We start from the raw sequence: 12,395 nt of genomic DNA, 5'->3' as shown, positions 1-12,395 counted from the left end.
CGATTAAATTTGTGTGGTACACTTGGATGTGACCAAAAGATTTAACTCCTTCCCAACCTCAATAGAAACATCTCAGCATGTGTTGAGATTGGTATAGGAAAGAAGCTTTGTAGTAAGAATGCAGCAAATTATAATCACTGACCTGACAAATGAATAAAAATTCAAAATGTATAAAATATTATTTTGTACCAAAGACCTAACAAAACATTAATACAATTTTACATCAAAACATTTGTTGAGTATCAACTATGTGCTAGTCATTGGGTTAATTATATGGGTTAACTACCTTAGTCTTTACAATTACCTTGAGAGGCAGAATAATTATTCCCATTATTATACATAAAGAAATAGAGGCAAGAGATGTTTAAGTAATTTGATACAAGGTCACCTAACTAGTCGGTTGCCAGGGTCAGGATTTGAACCCGGGTCTGTCAGACTTTGTCGCCCGTACACAACAGATCATCCTGCATTTCTTTGGGTGACTGAAGATAGACCATTCTGTGTCACACACACAGACTGTTAGGAAAAAGTCATTGCTATTTGAAACCGTGTTTTGCCTCTGTCTACATGCCACATATTTTTCCAGCTAGGAATGAAGTTATGGGTCGTCATGCAAAGCCCTTACTCTAGATTTTCAATTTTTACTGAACACATGTCACCTTGGGTAGGTCCCGGACGGACTCCTGATGCCCCACGGGTCACTGTGAAGGGCGATACTTCTAGGAGCAAAGGAATTGTTAAGTTATTGAAAAGTGGCCCGAAGGGAAGTTTTCAGCAAATTTAGCTACTCTAATGATTTAAACAGTTTCGAAGAAATATTTTATTTAATGTCCTCATGAGAAATAATTTTATGATTACAGAATAACAAAAAAAATGCATTGGAAAAGATTTTGATCGAAAGCGTCAAGGTCAATACTAAGCATTGTGAATAGAAGTGTTTTTGTGTGTGCCTGCTTGTTGTGTAACCACTGATTGGCCACCTGCTAAATCATGTACAAAAGTTTCAGTGACAGCGTTCTGGGAGGGGACAACTTAGACCCAATGGATTTTTTAAAATTGTTTTTTTTCCTAGTGTAGTAAAAATATTTACTTTCAAAAATGTCTAATCACCTGTATTTCAGAGGCCCATAAAAATGACAACAGCAAGAGTTTCCATTCATGCCCGCGAGCCTGTGAACCTGATAACGCAACTCTACAACCGGGGCCTTTCCTCTGATGAGCAAGAGGGACTCACGGGGGTGTGGAAGGCATGAGCTGGGAAGGAGTTCACATCTCGGAGAGTGAGAGAGCGGCTTGGTGTGACGGCAAACCCAACACCGGGAAAAGTAGCACATGTGACTCGGTATCTCTCCACGGATAAAACATCCCTGCAGGTGTCTCAGCAGATCCACAAAAATCCATTTGGCCAAGTGGAAAAGAAGAGCTCACCTTGAAACAGTGTTCGCTCTTCTAGCTGAGAAAACTCAATCCTTCCTCGGACATTGCCACCAAGCACGCCCACTCAAAACATCAGTCAGTAGCCAATTCCCGCCCTTTGTCTTCCTAAATTCTTGAATCTTCTGAGAAGTGTAGAAAGAAAACCCTCATGGTATTATTTTGGTTTATTTTAGGGTAGATAGAAAACGTATCTTTAATTCTTTGTGTAGAATCTTTAAAGATTCTAACAGTATCTTTTGCAGGGAATCACAATAGATCATGTTAATAAAGAATCATTAAGGGTAATATTTATTGAATAAACAAATAACAAACACTAGATGATTAGTACTGTTAGTGCTTTCACGTGTTCTCTGATTATATTCCCAAACGACTCCTAGGAGATGCGTACTATTATTCTTCTCCATTGTACAGATGAGGAAACGGCAGGTTAGAAGACTGAACTTGTAAGGGTCGTTGTAGCTAGTAAGTGGCAGGCCTGGGATTGGAACACCCAGCTGCCTAATGCAATGGCTCATGCTCTTGACTGCTAGGCTTGTGACTGTTTCCCGCCATTTTGCTTCTCAGTGTCCCTTCGCTCATGGAGAGCATCTATGTTCTGTCCACACATACCTATCGATGGTGCTGGGATCGGTCCATTTTTGCAGACACACATAAAAGGCTGAGCACTGTTCTGTACTTGTTGGCCAGGGAGAGAGGTGAATTTGACCCCTTTGAAAATGTTCCCCCTTCTCCTACCAGAAGGCTGTGATTCCCTGATGGCACAAAAGCACGCGGATACGTAATCCGGAGTAGGTGGGTTAGGTGTACAGGTGGGAGGAGCGATGAAAACAAGTCAATCCAGTGCTGAGAAAGATGCTCATGGACCAGGGCAAACTACATGAAGCTGCACCAAGAAATACAGAGACAAAAGCAGACAGGGATTTACATAAAAACACAGAAACAGAAAGGGAAGTGGAATACACCTGTTATATTTTTCTTCCTGTGAGAGAGGTGAAGAGTAATAAACAGGGAAATGAATTATTTTTTTGTTTCTTCCGATAGGCAATTGAGTCAAAAATGTAGTTTTATTTGAGATGTGTACTAACAGTATCTTTGGCACAGAACCAACACATTTGAATTTGTACCAATGACCTGCTCAATGCATTCTGCCTACTGACATTTGATTTCTGTCTCTCTGGCTCAAGACTGCTCTCGAGTTCTTAATGCACCTAGGATAGGAGCTTGGAGCTACAAGGGCATTGCCTGGACTGGAGACCACTCACTCTTATAGTATCTCATAGTTTGTACATATGTCATACATTTTGTAAAGATTATTTTAAAGATTTATTTATTTATTTTTAGAGAGGGAAGGGAGAGATATATATAGAGAGAGAAACATTAATGTGCGGTTGCTGGGGGTCATGGCCTGCAACCCAGGGATGTACCCTGACTGGGAATCGAACTTGCGATGCTTTGGTTCACAGCCCGTGCTCAATCCACTGAGCTACAGCAGCCATGGCGATATGTCATACGTTTGTTTTCGATGCCCAAATGAAGTGCCTCCTACTAATCTAAAGACCTCATCTGAAGGACTCAGTGGGAAAGCCAAAGGAAGGACAAGGGCAAGGGGAAGAACAGAAAGATGCACAGGCTGAGGGGCAGGACAAAGAAGGGAAGGATGTTTTTGATTAGCCAGGTTTGCAGCCCAGGTTGTGCAAAGCTGGCTGATGCGGGGTGGACTGCACTGCGACCCTTGGAACCAGGCATGTGTGCACCAGCCTCGGGGCAGCCGAGAGGCGGTGAGTGAACGCCAGGCCCGGGCACGTGAAAGCCAGCGTGGCACAGAGACCTGTGTCTGAGGAATAAACTGTATGAGAGTCTGGCTTATTTTAATTTGTGGGCAAAACATCTGGTAAGAGTACAAATTTTAAATTATTTATCATTGCAAAGCAGGACTGCACCTGCTAGTCAAACTCAATAACAACAAATTAAAATAACAGGGCATTTTTATGTGGAAAGCCTGTGTGGGTAACAGATGGAAAATCACAGACTCTCCCCCCTCCAGTCTACATGGGGGGCAGCATACAAAAAGCACAAGCCATTGTTGATAAGTATCAATGAATATCAGGGTACATATTATATTTGAAGATATGCAAATGTAGTAAAACCATCTGCCCAATTCTGTCATTCTGTTGCTCTGTCCTCAGTGCTCCAAATAGAGGTTGGAACAGAGCAGTTGCCCAATAAAAAGTTGTTGAATGAGCGAGAGAATTAAGCAACCTGCAGCTCCGGGCCTTGGGGCCAGTCCACTTTTGCTAACTTATTCCAGCGCCACTCCAGACCCGGGTTGATTCTTCCTTTATTTCCCTAAATCCAAAGGAAAGTTCGGTCATCTCAAGCTTAATGGGCAGGACCACAGAATCACATTTTCTACAGTGAAAAACTGCCTTATAGGTTTTATTTGGGTTTAAATTAGGGGATAGATGATTGTTATGAAAGAAAATTAGATAATACCAAAAGCAAAAGTAAAGTAAAAATGACCACCGACCCCCGCAAAGGAAACACAGGCTCCTGCTGCAGATGGGAATGCCAAGGTCTGACGCTAAAGGAAAAGGGACGCACTCAAAGTCTTACGTGCCTTTTATCTGCAGACCGAAACCACAATTCTAGGCAGCCCCTGGTTTCTGGTTCTGGCCACCTGTTTCCTGTACACACCCCGAACTTTCCCATCGAAGTTGGCTGGAGCAAAATGCCTGACCTTCGCTATTCCCAGAAATGATCGGATTCGACGAAGTCCTAAATGGTAAACAGGGGCTTACATACCAGAGAGCAGAGAACAACAGAATGAGAAGGACTGCCTTGGAACACGAAAGGGTCAACTTAGCACAAATATAGGAAAAAGTATTTAAGTACCACGCTTCTCTCAAAAAAGAAAGGAAGAAAAGAAATCCTATGGAAGCTCATAGCCCAAAAGAATGAATACAGACAGAAATGTAAGTTACAGAGTTTGCATAAAGTTGCATAAATTTATTTAAGGTTATTAAGGACACCTACCTAACTCAGCTTCACTGAGTACACTCCTTTTAAGATTGACATTAAAGAAAGACAGGAAGACATATCTTTCCACACAAAACAAAAAAAACTGGAAGGAATGAACCATGCAGCTGTGTGGAAAATTCTTGGGCAAAATCCTGGTTCTAAAGACACCTGGTTTATTCCCTCTAATTACAGTAGGGCTCTAACCACAGCAAGTTAGCGCTGACATTCCTCTCGGGCTGATTCCCAGTCCCCTTAGCCTCACAGAAAGCGAAGAGGCTGATAATACCAACCTAGGCTGCTGCCCCATTTCCTGTGCTCATTCCTGGGTCCCTCCAGCCCCCATTCTGTCAGGCCTGCCCCACACTCTGGCCCGGTGTCTTTTCTAATCTTACTGTACAACAACCACAGCTATTTATCTGTCACCATGATTTTCCCTGTCCCTAACACAGGCACCAAAACTTGGTTGGTGCCTAGGAAGTATTTGTTGGGTAAGGATGTCCTGTGGACCTTCAGAAGCGAAGGCCAAATAACACATCCCTGGAGAGCATAAGAGGCATGCTCCATCGGGCCTGGACACACCCTACCTGGCCTCAATGTCACTCAACACTGGTGCCCACACACTCTCTCCCTGGCTCTCCAACTTCCTTGGTTTTGGGGGGTCTTCTCTGATGGTCTCCACTATGTCTTTATGGGCCTCTTGCTCTCGATACACGTGCTTTCTTGCCACCATCACTACCGTCCACCTTCAGTGTCTGCACAGCGACTGCCATACCAAGGGTGCCAAAATCTATTTCTCGAGCAGTAAATTCTCTCCCTTTCTGAGCACATGTAGAACATTTCTAGCTCGGAACGCCTGGGGGAAATCTCCACTTGGATGTGGTTTCTTGCTGAAATGAAACACTTCCCCCACACCCACCCAAGAATGGAACCCACCCCAACTTCCCATTTGGGACACGGCAGAGACCTTCCTTCCAGCTCCTCGGGCACGTAGTCCTTGGACTTGTCTCTGAGTGTCTCCCTCTCTGAAAGCTCAGCTAATTCTCCCGATAGGAAGACTCTCCTATTCAATCTTCATTTCCTATTCACTGCCCTCATTCATCCTTGCATGTTCCATGCTAATTCTCCCCGTGCCGGTATCCCCCACAGTCTAGTCCACCGTGCATAACTTTTTCTAACGTATTTTCATCACACACACAGTTCCCTTGCTGTGTCTCTGTCTATGGCCCTTTATGGGAAACGGAAACACCCAAGAGGTGCAAGTCCATCTAGTTCTTGCCCAGGCACTCAATGGATTTCTTGCAGAAGGATCCTTATTTCTGCGTCTGGGTTTCAGCTGGTGTGATCCCTCACCTACCCAGCTCCCTTTCCAGCCCTGGTCGCCATCACAACTTCCTGCAGGGCCCACCACTTCCAAGGAGCTTTTCCTGGCTAGCTGCATCACAGGAAGTCGTGATGAAAGTTTCATCACAGGATGTGGCTGCCTTTCCTTCTCTTGAAGTTCATGTTTCGTTCTGGCTATATTGACATTTTGTTTCATGCTTGTTTAGCTAGTGATGATGGTTAAAACATAAAAAAATAATAACTACCATTTATGAAAGCCTACTAGGTGCCAAGCACGGAGCTAGGCCATTTATGAAGTTCAACCATCTTCTCAGCAACCATATAGGCTATGTAGATATGACACCTATGTTACAAATAAGGCCACTGGGACTTAGAGAGAAGTCACTTGCTCCTCCATGTTCAGCTCAGAAGTGGCAGAGCTGGGATTCAAACCCACAGAGCCCAGGTATGGTTCACGGTGCCATGTGTGTCTGTGCGTAGACGTTTCATGAGAACGGCTGCTTATTCTGCCCAAGTTAATCAAAGGCAGCAATTTTACCTTCTTCTTTTTTGTTCTCCCTATGAATAAGGAGAGCCCGTGGCCCCAGATACTTTTGTTATAGGTGTAAGCTCTAGTTTTCCACTGCAGGACCGCTGAGGGGTCACCTCATGACCACCTTTCGCGTGTGCACTAGACTTACTGCCAGGCAACACGGATTTGATTTTAAGACCCTTGTCTAGCGGTTTTCTTCCTGTGAATGCCTGCTCTGCTTCCTCCAAAGATCATCTGATGTAAGTCACTTTAAATGCCGCTGTCCTTTGCTCTGAAGCCAAAAAAAATAAAAATATGCATTATGTCCCGTGCTTCACAGGTCCTTTTAGTCCCCCAACCTGCCTTCAAAGTCACCAGACAGGCCTCACACCTCACACAACGCGACAGTCCCACTAGATTCAGAGTCCCCACAGGAGCACATCAGTGGCTTTAACCCCTAGTACCTGGATCGCTGCATTTGCATAGACTTTTCTTATTAGAAAAGGTCCACCTGGGGCTTACTACCTCAACTTTCCTAGATGAAAGACTCCCATTTCCCAAGTGGTTTCCATATTCATTATTTGTCATTTTATGTCATTTTAATATTATGATTGATTCTGAACCTTTTATCCACACATTGCCTTTGTGATTTCAAAATTCCAATAGGAAGGGCACGGCATAAATGCCATTATTTCATTCTCCTGACTCCCCTTTTCCTTGATGCTTGTTTGTTTTTTTTTAAGGCAAAATTTGGAGTACTAACAGGAACATTTTTCATAACTACTGTTGCAAACAGCTTACCGAGCAATACATTTGGCCCTTCAGAACGATGATCTTTGAGGCCTGAAACCAACATTGTTAGTAACATTGCGCAAAAGTATTTCTCAGCACAGAGCCTTACCTTTCTGCTTCCAGGCGCATCTCTTCCCGCTTTTGCCTCCTCAGTTCTCTGCGGCGTTCAAAATCATCCATGGTGTGGTGTCAGGTTTAGGGAGACCAGGTGATGTCTGGATCTACAGGGGAGGAGGGAGAATGAGTATGATCGATGAGTCCAAGTTATGATTTCCCAGGAATCACTTAAGCCCTTCCCCCACTCCTGCTATTTTTCAATTCCTTCATTTTTTCTCTTTACTCTTAAGAAAAACACCTTAGACATCGGGGGAGGTAGCCAGTGATCAATTTCTGACTCCTGAGTTGAGTCCTTTATGTGCTGAATTCAGTCTCATTCATGAAACCAGTAGAGACAAATAAGTAAGATTCCAGGGTTCCCGTTTAAAAAAAAAAAAACACAAAGACCTCAGGAGACAGAGAGGTTTTGAAAACTTGAAATATTGATAGGATCACTTAAGAGCTACTGAAAGGTTTTTGTTCTTTGTAACGTTGCTGAAGCACACACAGACAAAAGTTACAAAAAAGTGAACAAAGAAAGAGGGAAAGAAAACAAGAGTAAAAAAAGAACGGTGGCAAGAAGAGGAATATGTAGGAAGAAAGAGAAGAGTGAAAGAGAAGTAAAATAATAATACAGGTATCCAGCCACAATTTGCATCTTCTAAAAGAAGATGCGAGTGTTAATCGCAGAATGATAATAAGACCGAAGCAATTAGACCGTGAATCAACGTAATGCAGCAGCATTTCAAAAAGCAACGATTACGTTATGATCAAGCCGTTTCCAGAGCTTAAAAGTCCCGGCTCATTGTAACGCCGGGGTTTTCTCCTTTCCTACCTCCTCCGCGATGGTTTTAATCCCGGGCAGGTCCTCCCTTTCCAGCTCTTCAGCGGAGGAGCCCGCTTCCCCTGCGTGGCTGTGCCATGGAGTCAAGTACTGCAAAATTCCCCTGCAGCCCCCAAACCCAAAATGACTACCAGAAAAGGGGAAGCGGGCTCTTTTTGTCCTTGCTTTGTTTACAGAGCTGTCAGTGGTTAGTTAAACTCGGCCTGGAATCTGGCATTTAAGGCCTGCTTGAAGATTGTTTCCTGTGTGGAGCGGGAGGCCTCCACTTCCTCTGGAATCTTAGACTCTCCGCTGCGCTCAGATCACAAAAAATATTTTCCAGCCCTTTCTGTGCGCACGAGGCGAGCCATTTGCTCCGCGCGAGAAAATCAGGCGGCGCGCAAAACCTGAAGGCACCCCCCTAAATGCATCTTTGTTCGAGGGAGCAGAGAGCACAACTTAGATTCTGAAGCCAAGTTTGGAGTCCTTAAATAAATCGTCAGATTTTTTTTTCAAGCATTTTCCCCTCTTAGGAAACCCACACAAACAAAAATAAAACCTCAGCCAACGAAAACAAAAGTATCCAATGTTTGAATTTTTCCCCTTTCTCCTCCCCCAAGGTATTATTTATACTGCTTATAAATCTTTTAGAAATTCAAATTCTGGTGTTTAGTTGGGGTTTTTAAATTTTAAGGTGTTTTTCTATCTCACCCCTACTAAGAGTACTTTCTAAGACATTGCTAGTTGAGAAGGAATCAGTTTTTCCTTTAAAAAAATTATTTCATCAACCACGAAGAAATGTCTCTACATTTTCCAGTCAGATCTCATCACAGTCATCAGACTAAAAAAACAGTGGGGGAGGGGGGAGTTGAGGGTCCCCCCTGGGATGGGCTTCCGTTCTGAGCACAGTGCAGGGTGCGTGAGGACCACCTGGTGGGCAGTGGGACCGCACCTGGGCTACTCGGTGCCCTAAGAGAGTCAACTCTGCTCTTTCCTTTCCTCAGTCAAGTCTCCTGTTGTCTGTGAGCCCCTTCTCCAACAACTACAGCAACCACAAACAGAAGTGGGAGAAAGGGGTCTGCCTGTAAGCAAAGGATTTCCCTCTTCCTCATCTATCCAAGCAGCTTAGAGAGCATCCTCTGAACCTCCGCTCTCCCCTCATCCAAGCTAGGCAGTCAGGGTGGTCCGGGAGGGCCACAGGGGTGCGGGTTTCTCAGCCCCCACCGCTGGTGGGGGTGCTAACGAGCAGGGAAAGCAGTGCCCCCCAGCAGGCTGAGGATGCGCGCGGTTGGCAGAGCCTCAGACTACACCACGGAAGGGAAACTCGCTAACCTGGGCCGGCCCCTTCGGCTGGCCGGCCTCCCTGGCTCTCTGCAAACACAGTTTTTCTCCCACCCATCTCTCCTCCTACTCCCCACCTTTTATTACTTAGTTAAGCATTTCTTTTCTTTTCCAACCATAGAAAAACTCTATACCTATCCGGTTATTTACTTATTTTAATGTTGCTGATTATGTATGCGGGGCACTGTGGGGGTGGGGGGAGGGAGAGGAGAGAGTGAAAAGAGAGATAAGATGATAGATAGATAGACAGACAGACAGCTAGATAATGCATCTACATAGACAAGTACCCTTCTGCATTATGCTTTGTGGGATGTGGAGGACATATCTAAGAGAGAAGAGAAAGCACTTCTGTGTTCTGTGTACTCTGGGGTATGTGTGTGTGTGTGTGAGAGAGAGACAGAGAGGGAGAGAGAATGGCTCTTGGTTGGTCTCACGCCACCACCGAGCTGAAGATCCTTCTTAATCCTCACGCCCTTACATCACAGGGCTTCTCCGAACTTCTCTGGCACCGTTCTTGTGTCAGGGGAGCCATGTCGGCGTAGAACTGTACGTGATTCCCCACCCCCTTCCTCCTTTGAGAGCAGTAGCTCCCATGTCCCCAGCTAGTAATCTCTCATTTCCTCCCCTCCCCTCCGGTCCGCGCTGAATTCCTTCCAGCAGCATTGGTTAGGAAACAAACTCCCAACCAATGAAGCGATGAAATCTCAATGCAGAGAGATTCTGTAAACTCAGGAGCTCTTATAGTGTCAAGAACAGACAGAGGGGCCGGAAAGAGAAATCCTGGCTAAAGGAGGTACATATCAATGAACGTGACAGGTGGGTTCTTGAAAAGTTTCGTGAAAACTAAAATTTTGTGCTGGGGGGATTGTAGCCATGCTATTGAAAGAACTCTGATGTGACTGACGCCTTTTGTAAAGGGAAAGGAGCACTTTACACAGGCCAATGCTGCATTACCTACTGATATATGTATCTGTCTGTTCAGTATGGGTTTTCCAATATCAGGTTTTCCTAGAACAGGCCACACCTATGCTGTCAGAAGGAAGTAACAAGGCAGTGTGACGGATTTCAAGTCGTGCTGTCTTTCCTTTTGGTAATGCACCCTGAGCACTCAGTTGTCAGGGGGAGAAGCCAGGTGGTGGAAGCTAAGTCCTATGTACCCTCAAATGACCATAAACTGAGTGGGCGGGGCCAAGTCTTTGCAATTTGGGTGCAGTACCAACTTTGGTCTCAAAATACATCGAGAATAAAACCTGTTGTGTCCGGGACTTTGAGTAAGTTAACTCAGCTTCCAAAATAACTAACATTTCTTGAACACGTACTATGTGCTGGGCCTTTTAAAAAACGTTTTTAAATCAATACATTTTATTTCTTAGAGTAGTTTTAGGCTAACAAAAAAGAACAGAAAGTACCGAGTTCCCATGTATTCCCTTTCCTTCACCTCTGCCCACAACTTCTTCTCTATTTGCACTGAATTGTGTATTCTCAGGTGGGACGAGGTCCTAACTCCCAGTACTTCTGAATGTGACCTTATATGGAAATAGTCTTTTGCACATGTAGCCAAGTTAAGGTGAGCTCCTTAGGATGGGCTCTGATCTCCTAGGATTGATGTCTTTATAAAAAGGGAAACTTTGGACAGAGACAGACACACAGAGGGAATGCCACGAGAAGGAGGAGTGTTAAGGAGGACCCGAGTGACCAGAGAGAAGGTGGGGGGGAGGCGTGGGGTAAATCTCTCCCTGGAGTCTGCGGAGGGAGCATGTCTGCTGACACTGGTCTCGGGCTGCTAGCTTCCAGAACTGTGAGACCGTGAGTCCCTCCTGTTTGAAGCCATGGCAGCTCAGCAATCTGCTATACCCTAGTAACATCTTGCAGTAGTGGGGTACATTTATTACTATTGGTGAGCCAATACTGGCGTTCTTATTAATGAAAGCCCACCGATTACATTAGGTTTCACGCTTTGTGTGATACAGTTCTAGAGGTTTTGCCAAATGCATCATGTCATGTGTCCACCATGACAGTATCAGAATAGGTTCACTGCCCTAAACAGCCCCTCCCCTTCCCTACCTCCCCACCGCACCCCTTGGCAACCGCTGATCTTATCGCTGTTTCTGTGGCTTTGCCCTTCCAGAATGCCACATAGTTGGAATCACACAGCATGTGGCTTTTTCAGACTGGTTTCTTTCCCTTAGCAATATGCACTTAAGTTCCGCCATGTCTTTTTGTGGCTTGATAGTGTGCTGAGCCATTTCAGAATATGCAATCTTATTTTAGCTACATAACAAACCTGTGAGGCAGCTATTATATTCCCCGTTTTACAGAATTCAACCTATGTGCTCTTAACTGCAAAAGTATTCTTGGACTAATCCACACTTTCCTTTAGGAATTGTTTTCCCTTTCAGGAAATACGTACGCGTGTCCGGGGGAAGTTCTGGGGACACTATTGTCATCAGCGGTCTCTGGTTTAATCCATTGGATCGCATGACCTCAGGCATGAGGTAATCTTTAAAACGACCCATGTCTCTTCAGTTTCAAACCCACTTGGTTTAAATCATAAAATCATCATGTCTCAGAGGTCTTAATTAAATCAAACCTTGCAAACATTTATTAAGCCCTTATCATTTTACTGTTACTTCTTTGTAAGATTCATAAACTAGGATGGCCACGTGTTGGAGCACATCACTGCACCCTTTTCTTTGAGTCGTTAGGGTTTTTTCTCTCGCATTGCACCTTCCTCGATACCTGCCTTCCTGCTGTGATCCACTACAGCCTCACTCACAATGTGACTATTCCTCTGCTATTGCAAGGAGCCCTCATCTTTCCACACTCACCGCCATTATGGCTAGTCACCATTAGGTGCCCACTGTAAATCGCATGGTCCAACAGCTTCGCTGAAGCCTCACAAAAGCATTTATACCACCAATATTCAAGGGACATTTACTGAGCATTTACTGTGTACCCGGTTCTGTTCTAGACACTGGGGAGTCAACAGTGAACAAGATTAAAAAGGTCCCTCCCTGCCTTCCTGGAACTTACTGT

At 44.7% G+C, this 12,395-nt stretch overlaps 1 protein-coding gene across 3 annotated transcripts in view; it reads right to left on the bottom strand.

Moving 5' to 3' along the window:
* Nucleotides 1–12,395, bottom strand: part of CALD1 (caldesmon 1) — a 192,555-nt gene that overhangs the window by 98,916 nt on the left and 81,244 nt on the right. For 2 of the 3 annotated variants that reach the window (XM_036010922.1, XM_028525749.2), the window contains exon 3: nucleotides 7,209–7,320. In XM_036010922.1, the coding sequence (XP_035866815.1) occupies nucleotides 7,209–7,279 (71 nt within the window). In that variant the 5' untranslated portion in view covers nucleotides 7,280–7,320. Of the gene's footprint in view, nucleotides 1–7,208; nucleotides 7,321–8,030; nucleotides 8,498–12,395 lie in introns of those variants that run through there. The other variant, XM_036010923.1, reaches the window with a different exon arrangement.

Source organism: Phyllostomus discolor, chromosome 10, assembly GCF_004126475.2.
Source record: "Phyllostomus discolor isolate MPI-MPIP mPhyDis1 chromosome 10, mPhyDis1.pri.v3, whole genome shotgun sequence".
In the NCBI taxonomy this organism is placed as follows: Eukaryota; Metazoa; Chordata; class Mammalia; order Chiroptera; family Phyllostomidae; genus Phyllostomus; species Phyllostomus discolor.
Note: the sequence above shows the minus strand (reverse complement) of the source record. Positions and strands in the feature narration are given on the sequence as shown.